The sequence below is a fragment of the Pinus tabuliformis genome, chromosome 1_2 (assembly GCF_031772625.1).
Source record: "Pinus tabuliformis cultivar Carrire ecotype Pingquan chromosome 1_2, CPIR1, whole genome shotgun sequence".
Classification (NCBI taxonomy): Eukaryota; Viridiplantae; Streptophyta; class Pinopsida; order Pinales; family Pinaceae; genus Pinus; species Pinus tabuliformis.
In genome coordinates, this window is record NC_142298.1 from 881652159 (window position 1) to 881671018 (window position 18860).

General features: G+C 35.9%; 1 protein-coding gene across 1 annotated transcript; it reads left to right on the plus strand.

The window, feature by feature from the left end:
• Positions 1-14500: 14500 nt before the first annotated feature.
• On the plus strand, positions 14501-17495 carry LOC149208777 (cytochrome P450 734A1-like). The gene is made up of 5 exons (XM_089394144.1): positions 14501-14723; positions 14833-15056; positions 15154-15398; positions 16303-16693; positions 16781-17495. Exons 1-5 carry the CDS (start codon positions 14621-14623, stop codon positions 17216-17218), a joined length of 1401 nt encoding a protein of 466 aa, XP_089250270.1. The 5' UTR covers positions 14501-14620; the 3' UTR covers positions 17219-17495.
• Positions 17496-18860: the final 1365 nt, after the last annotated feature.

Here is an 18860-nt window from a genome sequence, read left to right on the forward strand (position 1 = left end):
ATTGTGTGGAGAGACAATGCATGCAGAAGTACAAAATATTGCAATGGAACAATTTAAAATATGAAGATATGGGTCAATCTTTCATTGTGAAGGAAGATGGATTTCATTGTGTGGAAGTGATGTGTTCTGTAAGAGCTAGAGTACCATGTCTATAAGGAAATTGCCACACTTTGCATAATAAAAGCTTGTTTCACTAAGGTATGTGGGACAACTGTGCGAAGAGATAATCAATGAAAATGTGTGAAACATCATGGGAAACTTGTATTTGTTGTTATGCACAATTTTTCTGCTACACAAATCATGAATTAAAAAACGAAAAAAAATCATCTAATGTGGTATCGCTTAGTGCATATGATAATTTGAATAGCCTTGTACAATGCGGAGTGAGAATACTGGATCTATTTGTCTCAACAATATTCTCTTTGAGAGATTTTCCTATCTTGAATTGAAATGTATTTTCATTAGCTTCAATTGTTTAGAATCTAGTATTGTTCAGAATGAAGGTGTGCTAGAGAACTTTGTAGAGGGAGAATGCGTGAAAAAGTATATAATGTTGGGGTAAAACAATTTTGAATATGGGGATGGTGAGACCCATAGATATGTAGTATATCCAATACGCAAAAGGCCCCCCCACTTGGCATCTTTGGCGATGCTGATGGCATCCTCCATTGGGCTTGATATCATGAACAACAAAAAGCAGCAATTGCAACAAAATTCTTATGCAAACACACCATCCATAGGGCTCTCCATGCATTCACCTCACTTTTTTTAATGTCGATCCCTATACCCTTAAACATCAACTAGAAGTAGTCTCTCGATATCAACAAAAGGCTCACCATTAGATGGTACCCCAATGTAGATGATGCTCTTTCTTCTTTCAAATTTCTGACTTTCTTTATATCCCCATTGGTTTTCCAATTCTAATTAGCCCACGTGAGCATGAAATCTACTCACATTGTCATCAAGTATCAGATAAGTTTTCATTGTGCATGGAGATTTCATTATGGAGAGAGCTTTATGCTAATATATTTCATTGTGCAGAGAGCTTTGTGCCAAAAGATTTCAGTATTCAAATAATTTTGTGTGAAAAGCTTTCATTGTGCATGCAAAGGGAGAATTCATTATACAAAGAACCTTTATTGCATAAATTTTTATCAAAAAATTTCAGTGTTCAAATAATTTTATGTGAAAAGCATTCATTGTGCATACAAGGATAGAATTCATTATACAAAGAACTTTTATTGCACAAATTTTTATCCACAAGGTGCACAACTTTTAATCAATTAATTAGTAATAAAGATAAAAATTATACTATCTTACTTTTATTCCCCTAGTTCAATATAGCATTTTCCATTTTCCAACCCAAGTTCGTACTAATCCAAGCTTCTTTGTAATTATGTATATCCTCAAAAATTTAATAATAATAAACCACATTTCCATTTATACCTATATTCTTTGGCACCACCTAAATACCTATACTCTTTTCCACCACATAGATACGAATTCCATAGCTGCAATCAAAAGCATTTTCACGCTATTATTCAATATAGCCGTTTCCATCTCCAACCAATATTGATACTAATCGAACCTTCTTGTAGTTACATATGTGCTCAAAAATTCAGGTTGAGATTAATTGATCCTTCTTTTTATATCTATTCATTGCTTTGAACACATACTATCCCAAATTTTAATTCAATTGGAAGAGTTATTTTATTGTTTGAACTCTAGATTTCTATATTTTTTTATATCAAATAAGTATATTATTTCCTTCCACTAATTTTTCTTTATGTGACAATATATGAGGTGCGTTAGCTTATTTTGTATAAATATAATCATTAATAGTAATTTCATGAAGATAATCGATACCAATGCATTCATTGGTTTTTATTTAAGGTTCCCTCTATTTAATGTTAGAGAATTATATGATGAACTATGTAAATGTCAAAACAGTTAGTATGAATGTCAAAACAAGTAGTATTAAGTATAGATGGTTTTTTTTTTTTTAATATATTTGAAATCGGTTTGTGAATATGAAAATGTGTCATTTAAATTTCATGTTTTATTATAGACTTTTAAACGAATAATTTTTATTTATTTATCAATACGTTTAGATTATTAATAGTGTTTTTGACAAAAAGAATAGGATTTATCTTATGAGATGAATACATTAATAGCAAATCAACTTGAGTTGATTTCGTAGGAAAAAATATAGTACCTTTTTTGGTAGCCTTTTCTTGTAGGCACTAACAATGAGACTATTACTCACTATTGAGTAATGTGTTTTTTGGAAATTTAAATTTGTAAAATAAAAGTGGAGAAACTCATTTTCATCACATTCTTTTATAAATTAAGTAGGCTATTTATTGTATTTACACTTCCATGTAATGAGTAGAAAGATAGTTTTTTAAATTTTTGAACTTATTGGAATTAATCTCCAAATTCTATATAATGATGGATTGAATATATTAATTTATATTTTCTTGTATAAATGGATGAAATCAAGGATAAGCCCAAAAGAGATTTCACATTTTATAGAATAAAGGAGAAAATCCCTTTACTATCATAACTATTCAAATTCGAAACATATTGAGTTTCAACTATAAGAAATAGGGTTTCTAGGACTAAATTGTGAATATTAATAGGTATTTTTTGTGAGATATAAAATTTCTATAAAAATTATTCTTTTAACTATTGGGATGGCGTCAAGAAGCGTCAAAGTGTGTTCTTTATAAGTATTAAGGAAATAGGAACTACAACACATCTCTAATTTCATTACAATTTAATGGAGAAGAAATTTATTACTCATGCATGAATAATCATTGACACCCTAATACATCTTACTATATTAGTTAATTATATAGGTATTCCCATCACATACATAAATTAGACACTAGGCATGGTATAGAAAACTTTTGAATGACTATTTTTGCACATAAAAATGTTGATAATTCAATAGTGGTTTTATATGAACGGTGTTAATATAAGTGGGTTAATTTATATTGACTCCATGTTGTAAAAACATAGAACGAGTTGCAAATATTCCTAGAGTGAAGGCAAAGGCAAAGGCTTGATTATTAAATTCTCATGATTCCAAGTAGTTGGTAGCATTATGACATGAACATTATTTTTGTGAGAAATGACCATATGGATATTACAATAGTCTATTTAAGATATATACAATGATATATAAAAATGAAATATAATAAAGTTAATATCCATAAAATAACATTTTGAAAAAAAACAAAGGAACTATTATGATATCAATATGGAATAAGAAAATTGATGCATAGGCCGATTAACTTTCATAATTATTCTTTGATAGAATACTAGGTTTTTAACTCCTCCTTTAAAAACTTTCACAATAATATTTTATACTAAATAAAACTCATAAATCTTTTAAAACAAAAAGTAAACAGCATACAATAAAACATATTTTCTTTCCATTCATTCATCATTTTTCCATTAATGATACATGTCATTATTCCTCTCTCACAAGATTTTCCTCTTCTTTGCTAGAGAGTAGCCTATGTTAATCTTAATCTATCTAGTGCTCTATGAGTACTATGTAAAGTGGACATGTATGAAATAATGAAAATATTTTTCTTTTCTTTATAATTTTTATTTTAAATTTAATTGAAATTATATGTTAGTTTTAAGTTTTAATTTTATAATAGAAATTTTGTTTATCAAAAATGATTTTTAAGTAATTTAAAAATAATTGAATTATATATATATATATATATATATATATATATATATATATATATATATATAACAAAAGATGGGGAGAAATTAGACAAACAAAACAAAACCTTATGAAACATAAAATGATGTAGATATCCTTTCATAAATATAATGTACGCTATTTCACTATGCTTTCCGAAACGAAATCCAGAAGTATGATTAATCTATTATGTAACGTAAGTAAGCATAAACAAACCTTCTCATAAAATTGAAAATTAGATGACAGTCTCTTATACAAGTATTGTGGCCAATTGCCATGATTAATTTGATAATATCTGTTGAGATTTTCGGTTTTAGTAAAATAGGCAAAAATCTCAGTAGGTGACAACAATAAGATTGAGTTGCTATATTAGCTCTATTTTGTTGGGAGAGAGTTAATGCAGCCTATATTTGTTGTAAGAGGATTTATGAGGCAGTTAGATTCTCTTAGCTATAAAACAGGTGTCCATACGGATTGGTGTGTGAGTGTGAGAGTTTGTGAAGAAATTGAATATCTTGTAATCTCCTGTTTGATAATAAAGATTGTCGATGCCTATGTTTGGTGGACGTAGCCCAAAATGGTTGGGTGAACCACGTTAAATTCTGTGTCTTCTGTGTATGGTTTATTTTGTTGTTGTTGTCTTTTAGTTTGTTGTGCACGGATTGCTCTAACAAGTGGTATCAGAGCATGTTGGAGGCGTGGTGCAGCGGAGGAGGTCTTGCGTGTAACGTGGCTGTCTCCATTCGTTTTTGTGGCTGGCTGAACGGCGCTCCCAACCAAAAACACTCCATTGTTGCATAATAAAGGAATTTGCGCACGCATCAGGTCCACGTGACATCGTTTGCTGCAGTGGATTAACGTTTGCTGCGGTGGGTTAACCTTCCATTGCTGCGATGGATTATCTTGTGCGTTCAGCAGTCACTAGAGCAGTGAAGGTCTGCGCATAAAGATTGACAGCGCAGAACGTTTTGTTTAACACAAACCTGCACAGTGTTACGGTGAACACAAACCTGTTTGCTACACGTTGTGTAACATGGTGTAATGCCAGCACGAGGATCGTTGAAATAACATGTGTTATATTGCCAGCGTAAAGAACATTGCTGTGGATCTGCGTGTTGAAAACAGATGCGTAAAGGATTATACCATTGTTGTTAAAATCGCGATAAAATCGCGATTTTATCGGAAAATCGCGATTTTATCGGAAAATCGCGATTTTTTCCTCTGCCCGATCAAATTGCGATTTTTATCCGTAAAAATCGCCACTTTTTTTTTATACCGATTTTTATCGAAAAAATCGCGATTTTTTGAAAATATCGCGATTTTTTGCGTAAAAATCGTGGGAGGCGCGGGCAGCGGGGTTTTATATGGCAAATTCGATTTTTTTTTAATTCATTGTGCTGTCGCCACGCGGAGGAGGAGGAGAAGAGGTGAGGGAGAGGAGCTGAAGGGTTTCCGTCGGATTTGGGAGCGAATCCAAGCGTTTTTAGGAGGAATCCAAGCCAAGATCACCAATTTGTCCATAAAAGAGGTATGTAGATTAATTGTTTTTGGTTTTGCTTCTATAAAAACTTTGGTTTTCATTGTTTTTAAAGAATTTTTTGAAAATTTTCATTGATTTGGGATGGGTAATTTGTTATGACTATGAGAACCAATTTTTTATTTTTATTTTCTCATTTTTTTTAAACATTGTTTATTTTTTTTGAATTTTCATTGTTTTTTGGCATTTGCCATTGGCATTTGGTTGGGTAACTTGGGTTTAGAAATTGGGATTTTGGAAATAATTAACTTGTAATTTTGCAGATGCTAAATTGTAATTTGTATTATGTAATCCTAAATTCCTATTTCCTAATCCTTATTTTTCCATAGGTTTGCAAATTCAAAATTCAAAAACAAACATGCCAAGGAAATTGGATCCTTTCTGGGAATATGGTGACCCTAAAACTCCGAATGATAGACAAAACTTGTATTGCAAGTTGTGTGGAAAGGAAATATTCGGGGGGGTGTACAGGTTGAAGTTCCACCTTGCACAAATCCCTGGACATGATGTGGGGCCCTGTCTAAATACAAATGCTGAAATTATCCAAAAAGCCATGAGAGCATTGGGAGAATTAGAGCACACTAGAGATGCCAAAGAAGAACTCAAAAGGCAACTAAAAAGGTCAATTGAAGGAAGTGGGCCAAGTGGCACTGGTTCTACTGCAGCGTCAGTCAATCCGGTAGCTGCATCATCATATTTTGTTCCTCGAACCACACCTGGTTCACAACCAACTATTGGTTCAATGCTAAAAAGAACTGAAAAAGAACAAGCTGACAAGTTGATGACAAAATTTCTCCTCTGGAGTGATATTCCTTTCAGCATTGTAAGGAGTAATCCATTTTTCCAACCTACTGTTGATGCTATTGCCAGTGTTGGCCCGGGGTACAAAATCCCTTCTCTTCATGATTTCAGAGGCCGGCTTCTTCAAGATGAAAAGCGTGACTGCACCCGAAGATTGGAGGATTTTAGGGCATCATGGGCACAAACAGGATGCACTGTTATGTCAGATGGTTGGACTGACCAAAAGGGGAGAACCCTTATAAACTTCTTGGTTAGTTGTCCCAAGGGGACTATGTTTATCAAATCTGTTGATGCAACTCATCAAATCAAAGATGCAAGAACTTTATGTGATTTGCTGGATGTGTTTATTTTGGAGGTGGGTGCAGAAAATGTTGTCCAAGTCATAACGGACAATGCTGCAAATTATGTTGCTGCTGGTAGAATGCTTATGGACAGGCATCCTGCTTTATTTTGGACACCTTGTGCTGCCCATTGTATTGATTTGATGTTAGAGGACATAGGGAAAATTCCCTTTGTCAAAGAGGTTGTTGACTCATCAAAAAGCATCACAAAATTTATTTACAATCACACATCTGTGCTTAGCTTGATGAGAAAATGCACCAACAACAAAGAGTTGGTGCGCCCCGCCATTACACGGTTTGCGACGAGTTTCATATCTCTTCAATCCCTCTTGAATTCTATGTGGGATTTGAAGAGAATGTTTCTTTCAGAGGAGTGGCGTGCTTCGTCAATGAGCCGCAAACCCGAAGGAGAGGCCGTCTGCAGACTAGTTTCATACCAGGAAGACTTCTGGGCGGGAGTGCAGGAGGTGTGCGCTGTTACAGAACCTTTGGTAAAGGTTCTTCGGTTGGTTGATGGTGAGAAGCCCGCAATGGGCTATTTGTATGAAGCCATGGACAGGGCCAAAGAAGCCATTCGGTCCTACTATGATGATAAGGGAGATGATGGGTTTCAGAGACAACTCCTTCTATGGGAAGTCATTGATGAGCGATGGAACAACACACTCCATCGTCCCATTCATGCTGCTGGGCTTTTCCTGAACCCTGCATTTTCTTATGCATGTGGGTTTAATTTTGATGTTGAGGTCGTGGAAGGATTATTAACCTGTGTCCAGAAGATGGTGAGATCTCCAGAAGAACGTATGGAGATCTCTAGACAAATTGAGCAATATAAGTTGTCAGGTGGCACATTTGGCTTTGAGATGGCTGTCATTGATAGGACGATTAAAATGCCAGGTATTTTTTAGTTTGTAGTATGTACTTTGTAACTTTGTTTCAACTTTCAAATTTCATTGTTTCTTCAAATTCCATTTTTTTCTTATGTTTATTTAAAATTTTATTTGTAATTTTGTTGTAGACGCATGGTGGAAGATGTATGGTGGCAGAGTACCCCTTTTGCAAAATCTTGCCGTACGCATCCTCAGCCAAACATGCAGCTCCTCGGGATGTGAGCGCAATTGGAGTGTATTTGAAAAAATACACAACAAGAAGCGCAATAGGTTAACACTTAAACATTTAAAATATTGCAAATTTCCAAATAAATTTTTGAATTCATTAAAGTTTTAAACAATATTTTTTTTATAATATTAATTATTAATTATTATTTCATGAACTTTGTACAGGTTGGAGTCCCATAGACTTAATGACATGGTCTATGTCTACTACAATCTTCGATTGTGGGTGAGACAACTAGAGAAGAGTAAGACACCTGATACGGAAGCCATCTCATTGGATGGGATTGACACCACTACTGAATGGAGGGTTGAGACCGAGAGGCCTCTCATGGATCCCACTAAGGATTGGTTAGTGCAGGATGAGGGGGAGGAGGAGGGGGAGGAGGAGGAGGAGCAGGAGCAGGAGCAGGAGGAGGAGGAGTTGGAGGAGCAGGAGGAGGAGGTGACACCGCCTACCCGGGCTACCCGGGCTACCACTACCACTAGTAGAGGACGTGGTCTCCGTCCACCTAAGCCTCCTGTAGCTGCTACTACTAGTTCTTCAGCTTCTAGAGCACGTCAGACTCCACTGCCATTTCCACCAGCACAGGCACCAGCTTCTACATCTAGAGGGAAAGAGAAAGCTGTGCCATTTTCTCGCAAGAGGGGCAGAGGAAATCAATAGGATTAGACTTTCATTTTATTGTATATGACATTATGACATGATGAGATACATTATCATATTTTTTGTTGATATTTTGAGGCTGAGTTGGACTTGGGACTCAGGACTTACTATTCAGGACATGATTCAATGTTATGTGTGATTTTAGCGCTAGAAATGATATTAAACATCTTATATATTAGTTTTTTTATCATATTTATGTGTCAATGTATTTATTTTATGTTGTAGGTGGTTTAGATATTAAAAAAATTGAAAAAAAATGAAAAAAAATGAATATTTTTGTGCCAAACGCTTTTTTCCCGCTTTTTTCCGCTTTTTTCCCGCTTTTGTCGATTTTTTCCGCTTTTTTCCCGGCGCCGATTAAATCCCGATCGTGCTTTGTGCAACATTGGATTATACCATATGCCAGATGCGGAGTGATTGAAGGGCGCGTGTAATGCGTGGTGCTGGTGCATATTGTGTAATGCATGGTGCTGGTGCGTATTTTTTGTTTTGGGATTGGCACAGGATTTGGGAAGACAGTAGCGCCAACAAACAGAAAGGCGCAGATAAGGTTTGATTAAGTGCGCCAATGCGCCAATTTCTTAATTAGCGCGGATCTAAAGGGGATAGACGCGCCATTTTTCATACTCTCAGCTGCCGGTGCGGATTCGATGGAGTGATGATAGCGCCAACGTGCCAATTTTGTTGGTAAAATTTGCTACTCAGTCTTGTACTATAATTTGCACAACAATTTTTTTTATTTTTTTTGAGAAGCAAAGGCAGTGTAATATAAGGCATAGGCAGCTTGTATATATATTAACTTATTTTATTTGAAAGTTGGATTTGGAGATTGTTTGTTTTTAAACGAGATGGCGAAAACTCAGAGTACCCAGTTTGAAATTGAGAAGTTTAACGACAAAAACAATTTCGAGATCTGGAAGGTAAAGATGCATGATCTGCTGGTACAACAAGGCGTGGCAAAGGCATTGTTGTGCAGATCCAAACTGCCTTATCCCGTGACAGATGATGAATGGAATGAATTGGATGGAAGAGCCTTGAGTGGTATTCGACTGTGTTTGGTTGATGATGTTTTATTTAACATCGTGTCAGAGAATACTGCTGCTGGTCTATGGACGAAGTTGGAGAAGCTGTATATGACAAAATCCTTGACAAATCAGATTCTCCTGAAGCGACAGCTATACAGTTTGCGAATGAAGGAAGGTACTTCCATTACTGATCATTTGAATGTTTTTAATACTCTAATGGTGCAATTAGAAAGCATAGAAGTAAAATTTGAATCCGAGGATAAAGCCATAACTTTATTGTGCTCATTGCCCGAGTCGTGGGATCATTTTGTTACTTCTATAAGTCTTAGTTCATCCGAAACCATTGAATTTGATGATGTCATTAGAGCTTTGTTGTCCGAGGAGACCAAGAAGCGATCGAATGCTCACACCTCTAAATCGGAGGCAATGATGGCTAGAGTTCGTTCTAGAGAAAGACGCTCTGGTAAGCGCAGCGATTCGCGTTCAAAGTCAAAAGGGAAGAAGAGTAAAGTAAAGTGATAGTTCTATGGCAAATCGGGGCACTTGAAGAAGGATTGCTGGAAGCGACAACAAACTTCTAAAGAAGCTTCATCGACAGAGAAGAAGGAAGCAAATACGACTGATACAGGTTCAGCATCTGGTTCAGGTATGAGCGACGAAGTCTTATCAGTTAATTTGTCAAATCATAATCAACATTGGTTGTTAGATTCTAGTGCATCAAACCACATGTGTATTCATAGAGACTGGTTTAAGACATATAGATCAGTGAATGATGGAATCGTGTACATGGGTAATGATGTCACATCTAATATTGTGGGAATAGGGAGTATACAACTGCAAATGTTTGATGGGACAACCAAAATGTTAACTGATGTAAGACATGTACCAGATTTAAGGAAAAATCTAATTTCACTGGGGGCACTTGACACAAATGGATATAAAACTGTAATTCAAGGTGGAGCAATGAAAATTTACAAAGGTATTTTACTAGTAATGAAAGCTAAGAAAGTAGGAAATATGTTTCAGTTAGAAGGAAGAACAGGGTCAGTTCATGTGTCTACGGTGTCTGAGCATGACAATAGTTCCATTTTCCTATGGCATCAAAGGTTGGGCCATATGATCGAAAGAGGGTTAAAGATTTTGGCTGATCGCAAGTTACTTCCTAATCTAAGGTCTGGAAAGTTAGATTTCTGTAAACATTGTCTGTTTGGAAAACAAAGTAAGAAAAAGTTTGAAATAGTCAAACATACTAGTAAAGGAATACTTGATTATATCCATTCAGATGTTTGAGGTCCAGCACCTACAGCCTCGTATGGTGGCTCATCGTATTTTGTATCGTTTATTGATGACTTTTCTAGGAAAGTGTGGGTCTACATGTTGAAAAGGAAGTCTGATGTTTTTACAGTTTTCAAACAGTTTAGAGCATTGGTAGAAAACATCACTGGTAGAACTATAAAATTTTTAAGAACTGACAATGGTGGTGAGTTTACTTCCAAGGAGTTTGACAACTATTGCGAGGATGCAGGGATCGAGAGACGTAAGACTACTGTTTATACTCCTTAGAAAAATGGGGTTGTTGAATGCATGAACAAGACTCTTTTGGAGAGAGCAAGGAGTATTTTGAGTAACGCTGGTTTGTAGAAGGAGTTGTGGACATAAGTGGTGGCTACAGCTTGTTATGTGATAAATTGGTCACCGTCGACAGCGATAAGTTGCAAGATTCCTCAAGAGGTATGGAAAGGACACCCTTGTGATTATTCTAAACTCAGAGTGTTTGGTTGTGATGCATATGCTCTAGTGCCTAAACATCAGCGAACTAAATTAGATCCGAAATCAAAAAGGTATATCTTTGTTGGGTATGGTGATGGAACAAAGGGATTTAGATTGTGGGATCCTACTACCCGCAAAATCATCATCAACAGAGATGTAAATTTTGATGAATCCTCTCTTGTACAGTTAGATGTAGATAATAAATTGAAACAAGATGATGTATCTGATTTTTAGCACATTCAGTTTGACAACACTTCTAATGATAGTCATGATGACCATAGTTCAGATTCTAGTCATTAACAGGTTTTAGAATCAGATTATGAACAGGGTTCAGATGTAGGTCATGAACAGGTCTCAGATGGTGATCATGAAGAAGTTCCTATAGATGGTATTCAACCAATTGTGGAAGCACCAAAAACATCCTTAAGGAGGTTTACAAGGATCAAACGCCTCCGAAAAGGTATGATGATTATGTTACCTCAGTTGCATTTACCACTAATGACGATGAACCTCTATGCTATCAGAAAGCTATAGAAGGTTCGAAAAGTGACAAATGGAAAGCAGCGATGAAGGACGAAATGATGGCCTTAGGTAAGAATGGCACATGGGATCTGGTTGAACTTCCGAAAGGCAGGAAAACTGTGGGATGTAAATGGGTTTTCAAGGTAAAACGGGGTGTGAATGATTCGGAGGACAGATACAAAGCAAGGCTGGTTGCAAAAGGGTTTTCTCAGAAATCAGGCATTGACTTTCATGAGATATTTTCACCAGTTGTTAAAATAGTTTCAATTCACATTGTGTTAGCATTAGTCACTTTGCTTGATTTAGAATTACAGCAACTAGATGTTAAGATTGCATTTTTACATGGAGATTTAGATGAGGAAATTTATATGGAACAACCGGAAGGGTTTGTTCAACATCGCAATAAGAAATTTGTCTGCAAGCTCAAGAAGTCATTGTATGGTCTGAAGCAGTCGCCTCGACAATGGTACAATAAATTTGATTCTTTCATGTTGAGTCAAGGATATATAAAAAGTGAATATGATCATTGTGTTTACTTTAAGCAGTTAAGTAATGGCATGTTCATTATCTTAGTGTTGTATGTTGACGATATGCTTTTAGCAAGCAAAAGCATTGAAGAAATCAATAGGTTAAAGACTCAGATGGCAAGGACATTTGATATGAAAGATCTAGGAGCAGCAAGACAGATTGTGGGCATGAAGATTTTCAGAGACAGGAGCAATGGTAAGCTGTGGCTATCACAACAAAAGTATATTGAGAAAATACTTGTGAGGTTTGGTATGAACAATGTGAAGCCTGTGTCAGTCCCTTTAGCTTCCCATTTTAAGCTTTCTTCTAGTTTATGTCCTAATACAGATGAAAAAAAGGATTATATGTCTCGAATTCCATATGCCAATGTAGTAGGATGTTTGATGTATGCGCTGGTTTGTACTCGACGACATATTTCACATGCAGTTGGGGTTGTCAGCAGGTATATGGCAAATTCGGGTAAAGAACATTGGTCAACAGTGAAATGGGTGCTTCGATATTTGAGAGGCACAAGTAGTTATTGTATTACTTACAATAAGAGTAGTGAATCTGTTTGCGGGTATGTTGATTTTGATTTGGTAGGTGATTTGGATAAGAGAAGGTCAACTTCAGGGTATGTCTTTGTTCTTGCAGGTGGAGCTATTAGCTGGATGTCAAAGCTACAAAACATTGTTTCTTTATCCACTACTGAAGCAGAATACATTGCTGCTTCGCATGCTTGCAAAGAAGTGGTTTGGCTGAAAGGTTTGCTTGGTGAATTTGGTAGGTTACAGGACAACATCAAGTTACTTTGTGATAGTCAAAGTGCAATACATTTGGCTAAGAATCCGGCCTATCATAGTAAATCAAAGCATATTCCAATTAAGTACCATTTTGTAAGACAGGTTATCACTGAAAGGGGAGTCTCTCTTGAAAAGGTGCATACAAAGGAAAACTGTGCAAACATGTGCACGAAACCAGTTTTGTTAGAGAAGCTACGTTGGTGTTTGGCTTCTCTTGGGTTGCAGAAAAAATAAGTAATAAAGAAACAGAGCATCAGGCTAATTGTTGTCAAGGTGGAGATTCTTGAGATTTTCAGTTTTAGTAAAATAGGCAAAAATCTCAGTAGGTGACAACAATAAGATTGAGTTGCTATATTAGCTCTATTTTGTTGGGAGAGAGTTAATGTAGCCTATATTTGTTGTAAGAGGATTTATGAGGCAGTTAGATTCTCTTAGCTATAAAAGGGTCCATACGGATTGGTGTGTGAGTGTGAGAGTTTGTGAAGAAATTGAATATCTTGTAATCTCCTGTTTGATAATAAAGATTGCCGATGCTTATGTTTGGTGGACGTAGCCCAGAATGGTTGGGTGAACCACGTTAAACTCTGTGTCTTCTGTGTATGGTTTATTTCACTGTTGTTGTCTTTTAGTTTGTTGCGCACTGATTACTACTCTAACAATATCATGGTGATATACTTAGTGCTTCTTTTTCCCTATCCTATAGTAAACATACACATATCAATAATGGCCACTTCTTATAAAATTGGTACGCATAGATGTGACTTGTCATAAAGTTGATGACGGTTGAGTAATAAAAAATCTAGTGTCTTTCGTGTACTTATGCCTTGAATTTCAATGCTATAATTGAGAGTGCATTATTAATCTTAAATAGTGTTCCGATAAGCATAGAGTCTACTCCAAACAGCGATTATTTAAGTGGCAGGCGTACGAGTTATGAAACAAAAATTCATTGAATGAGATGAGGGCACCACATCAACCATTTGTAGTGGAATAAAAAAGTAACCCTGCAAAGTAGGCACTTTGATTAAATACGTTAAGCTCATCTAAATGCGCGAGTTGCTTCATGGATAACTACATGACAAGAGAGATGCGATTGGAGACCAGCTTTTCATAAAGCACTCGCATAAGGAGCACGTCACTTAAACGCTATCTGCGAAAGTATAGATTCCATTAACACCCCAATCAAATACAGTGATAGTTTTCAAGAGTCATTTCTTCGAAAATGCAAACATAGAGAGCAAACATATTGTGTATTGGCCTCCCCCAAATGTGCCCATGGTTGTATGCACAGTCTGTCTAATGCGGCTCTAGGGGACCCCAACTGCCAAAAGAAATATAATCAGTCAATATCGTCGGTGCGGCCTAGGGGACCCCATCTGCCAAAAGAAATGTAGTTAATCAATATCGTCGGTACTTTATTCTAAATTAAGAGAATTTTAAACGAATAACACGTCAGTGATGATGGCCAACAGATCCATCCGTTCTCTATCACTGTACTAAGGAAACTTCCCGTTTGAGAGTGATGCATTCCTAATACAACTACAATTTAGGGTCAAAGATGCATGTAGTTTTTGGAGCTTGGAAGATTATATAATCCTTTGCCAATTAAGATTGTGAGGGCACGAAGAAATATTGAGATAATGGAGGGACGGTTGTGGATTTCTGGGTTTGCAGCATTTGCTATATTTGTTATTAGAGTAGTCGTTGAAGCTATAAGATTTGTATGGTGGAAGCCTCGGAAAATACAGAAGCATTTCGAATCACAGGGAATAAGAAGCCCTCCCTACAAACTATTCCTTGGAAATGCCAAAGAGATGGTGAAAATGGCGCATGAAGCGAGTTTTGAAAATATGGGCTTCTCTCACGATATTCTCGCCCGAGTTCTCCCATTCTACCATCATTGGAGGAAATCCTACGGTGAAGTATTGCTGCTTCATATATTGTCGATTTTCTAATATTTTCGAATATTAAAATTATTGTTGGAAGGGTCGTCTTTATTGGGTTTCTATTGTTTTTGTATATATAGGTAGCACTTTTCTCGTCTGGTTTGGCCCTACCGCACGACTAACTATCGCAGACCCTACGCTAATCAAGGAGATATTATCATCGAAGAACAGTGATTATGAAAAAGCAGAGCCTCATCCTATGTTAAAGAAATTAGAAGGTGATGGGCTCCTAAGTTTGAAAGGGGAAAAATGGATGCGGCACAGAAGAATCATAAATCCTGCCTTCTTTCCAGAGAACTTGAGAGTAATATATTCAATTGAGTCTTTCCTAAATTTGATCTGATGCTTTAAAAATGCATTTAATACGGTATGTTTCACATAGCTAGCCGTGTGCACAACAGGAACTGATTCCTGTGATCGCTGGGAGTGCGACGAATATGCTAAAGAAATGGAAAATTTCGATTGAGGCAGGCGTGAATGAGATAGAGGTTTGTGAACAGTTTGAGAATCTTAGTGCAGATATCATTGCACGAACAGCTTTTGGCACCAGCTACGAAGGAGGAAAACGCATATTTCATATGCAGTCTGAACAATTCATCTTTGCTGCAGAGGCTTTACGAAAATTTTCTGTTTCGATTTTTTGGAGGTCAGTATTCATTCGTTGATCTTAAATTTTTCATGTTCCATTCCCATATGAAATCTTACTTTATGTGGTATTTATCATTCTCAAATCTTTGGTGACTCCTATCACCGTAAACATATCTCATGTGGGGCTTCTATTACCTTAACCCTATCCCATTTATCTCATTGTAGATTTTGAAAATATTTTAGAAACTAGTTTCTAGTAATATTTTAAAATCCAATTCCTAAGAATATTTTAGAATCCATTTTCTAAGAATATTTTAGAATCTAATTAGATTAATTGTTTGACATCCCTTTATCAGCTGGATTATGTGATATTATTCTCAGAATCTGCGATAAAGATAAAGATGCCTCTCTTGTTACCTTGTAATACACACTAAAGTGAAGTTTGAAACCAACCATTATTTCTATCATGTAATTGTATCACTTTTGCCATTTTTAATATCACTTTTGCCATTTTTAATATGCTCATCGTTATCTGATTGCAGATTTCCAAAATATCTATTGTGATTAAGTTTATTAGGGATTTCTGGAATATTCTAGCATCATAGAGTAAATCAATTATTTAACCTCACCTGGAACCCTGGAGAAATCAATAATTGAGGCAAGGGTGCCCAAATTTTCCTGAATACCACGGACAGTAGCTTGGCTGGTCAAACAATTGAATTAACTACTAACAAAATTAACCTAGCTGCTATATGGAATAAGTTTGACATTTTGATGCAGCAGGAACAAGTCATAATATCTAATTAATTAAATAGTTGATCATACTGCTGTCAGTCACATTCCAGGATATTTTTTGAAATCTGCATTAGAGATAAGTTCAGCATTTTCATACAGTAGCAGGAATACCCAGGTAATTGAATAGTCGTCTAACTATGAAGAAAACGGCGGTAAATCTGTTTCAGGTTTTTGCCTACGAAAAAGAACCTGCGTCAATGGAAACTGGCTAACGAAACTAAATCTGCTCTGATAAAGCTAATCGAGAGGCGAGAAAATGATGTGGGCGTTGAGAGAACGGTTTCAACTGATTTGCTAGGTCTTATGATAAATGCCAAATCAAACACTAATATAGGACACCATGCTAACACTGGTACTGGTGCTATTAGAGTGAGAGATATAATAGAGGAATGCAAGACTTTTTTCTTTGCTGGCAAGCAGACCACTTCAAATATGTTAACATGGACAGTTGCTCTTCTGGCCTTTCATCAAGACTGGCAGAAAATGGCTCGGCAGCAAGTTCTTGACGTCTGTGGGAACGACGATCCCGACAGAAATACTTTGAACCAACTTAGAATTGTAAGATCGACAATTTTTTTCTTAATTGAGCGATAACATTACAAGAGAGGATTAATTTATTTATGTGATCTTCGTTTTCTTCTGCAGGTGGACATGATTGTGAGAGAGTCTCTGAGACTGTATCCACCTCTAGTAGCACTACTCAGACGGACAAAGAAGGAAGTAAATCTTGGGAGTCTTCATCTTCCAGAAGGGATGGAGCTATTGATTCCAATCTTGGCCATTCACCATGATGAAAAGTTATGGGGAGATGATGCGAAGGAATTCAATCCTGCAAGATTTAGTTCAGGAGATGCAGGTGCTGCAAAACATCCATTGGCATATATTCCGTTTGGCATTGGGCCGAGGGCCTGCATAGGGCGAAATTTCAGTGTGATTGAGGCCAAGGTTGTTTTGGCAATGATTTTACAGCGATTCTCTTTCGAGATTTCTCCTTCATACAGACATGCACCCACTGTTCTCGTGATGCTCTACCCTGAGTATGGAGTTCAGATCATCCTCCGTCCTTTGTGTAATTCGACGTGACATTGCTTCTTCCTCTGCTGCAGTATTATATAACATACTTCAGTGCAGTTGCCTTCTCCTTGTCTAAGGTTCTGGCCTAAAATCTATACATGACGCTTCTACTTTCATGGTTGTAATAATAATTAATGTTTGAAAAATAGTGCCCCACTATACTGCAATCTATGATTCGTACTGCACTCAAGGTTGTGGTGATTGTTTAACATATTCTGTCGCTGACAATGTTGTGGGTTGACAAGTTCAAATCACTGCTACAGAATAGAATATGTATCTTCATTTATACCTGTGCAAAAAGACATTGCCTTTTTATGATAATTTCTGTCTGTATAGACTTTTGTTGTGCAAAAGGGAGACATCATTTTAATGTTTCCGAATTCATGGAGAACGAAATGCTTTAAAATTTAAATAATGTGTAACGAATACCACTACAGTTTTCTATATTTTTTCAAGGAGGGGAGGGATGGATGAATGTCATAACAAAAAACAAGATGTCTGAAACAAATCATAAAATAATGAAAATGTTGTCAATAATGTTGATAAAGACTCATAATATGTGATTTTGCCCTTTGAAATATATGAAATATGATTATTCATTATTAATGATAAAATAATCGAAACGACAATGTGTAGATGACCGTAAAACATTCCAAAAGACCAAAGGGCAATTTATGCACCGGAAATAGTATAGTTTAAAATCTGACAAAGACACATATATATTAATATTAATATTGGTTTTAGATTTAATTTTAATGATTTGAATAAATGATGTTATTCTCTACCGTTAAATTTATTTTTATGCATGTTCGGTCTTCCCTGCTACTTTTTCTGTCGCTCCAAGCGAGATGTTTAGGAAACACTAAACTTAGGATAAGTATTTGTTATAATAACTTTTACTCTTATATCTAAGCAGTCCCGGTCACATATATTCATATATTTTTCAACCGAAATAGTTCGCAGTGCATTTTTTAGTTTAAATAGTTCACAAGCGACTTCATATTTCAACGTCAATCGCTTGCCCTTTTAGAAAACATATATTTTGTTTAGGCGTCCATTTGCCGATATCGTCTGTTTATTGAATTATTTTTTTTGACCTTTTAGTGTCTAATCCGGTGGAGGCTGGTGCTATAGGTTGAGGATAACGTTTAAGTGTGTCATGTAATTGTTCAACAGATTTTGTGTTAGTAACTCATCATAATTAGGACATAATTACTTAAAGTTATTATTCAGCAAATTATTGAAGGCACTAAATTAGAATCAGAAATTAGTCACATAATTGATAATTCAATTAGAAATATGTTGGCAATATAATAATGCATTCATTGCTTCCATTAAGATATGAGATTCAAAAGAAAGTTGAGTTATTGCATTGAAAACTAGTATCTTCTAGTTTTTGTTCATTGTTTTTTTTACATGTTTTTATATGTATGCTCTTAAAGATTTAACATGTGGTATCACACCTAGGTGAAGAGATTGGACTTTTATGTAAAGCGTGAGTTGTTGGTAGGAGATTTCAAAAGTTTGTGATAACCATTGGCAAGAGCTTTCATAATTTTGTGAAGCTTGTGCAGATTCAAGTTATTAGTGGGAGTGCTGAGTAGTTGGCAGCAATGGCCAACAACAACAATAGTATGAATTTTTCTCAACT

What these genes read in the sequence shown, in the direction of transcription:
- LOC149208777 (XM_089394144.1), top strand. Translation starts at nt 14,621, where the DNA reads ATGGTGAAAATGGCGCATGAAGCGAGTTTTGAAAATATGGGCTTCTCT. An exon ending in TCTTTCCAGAGAACTTGAGA is followed by an intron (nt 15,057 to 15,153) that starts GTAATATATTCA and finishes TGTGCACAACAG; the next exon opens with GAACTGATTCCTGTGATCGC. An exon ending in TCTGTTTCGATTTTTTGGAG is followed by an intron (nt 15,399 to 16,302) that starts GTCAGTATTCAT and finishes AATCTGTTTCAG; the next exon opens with GTTTTTGCCTACGAAAAAGA.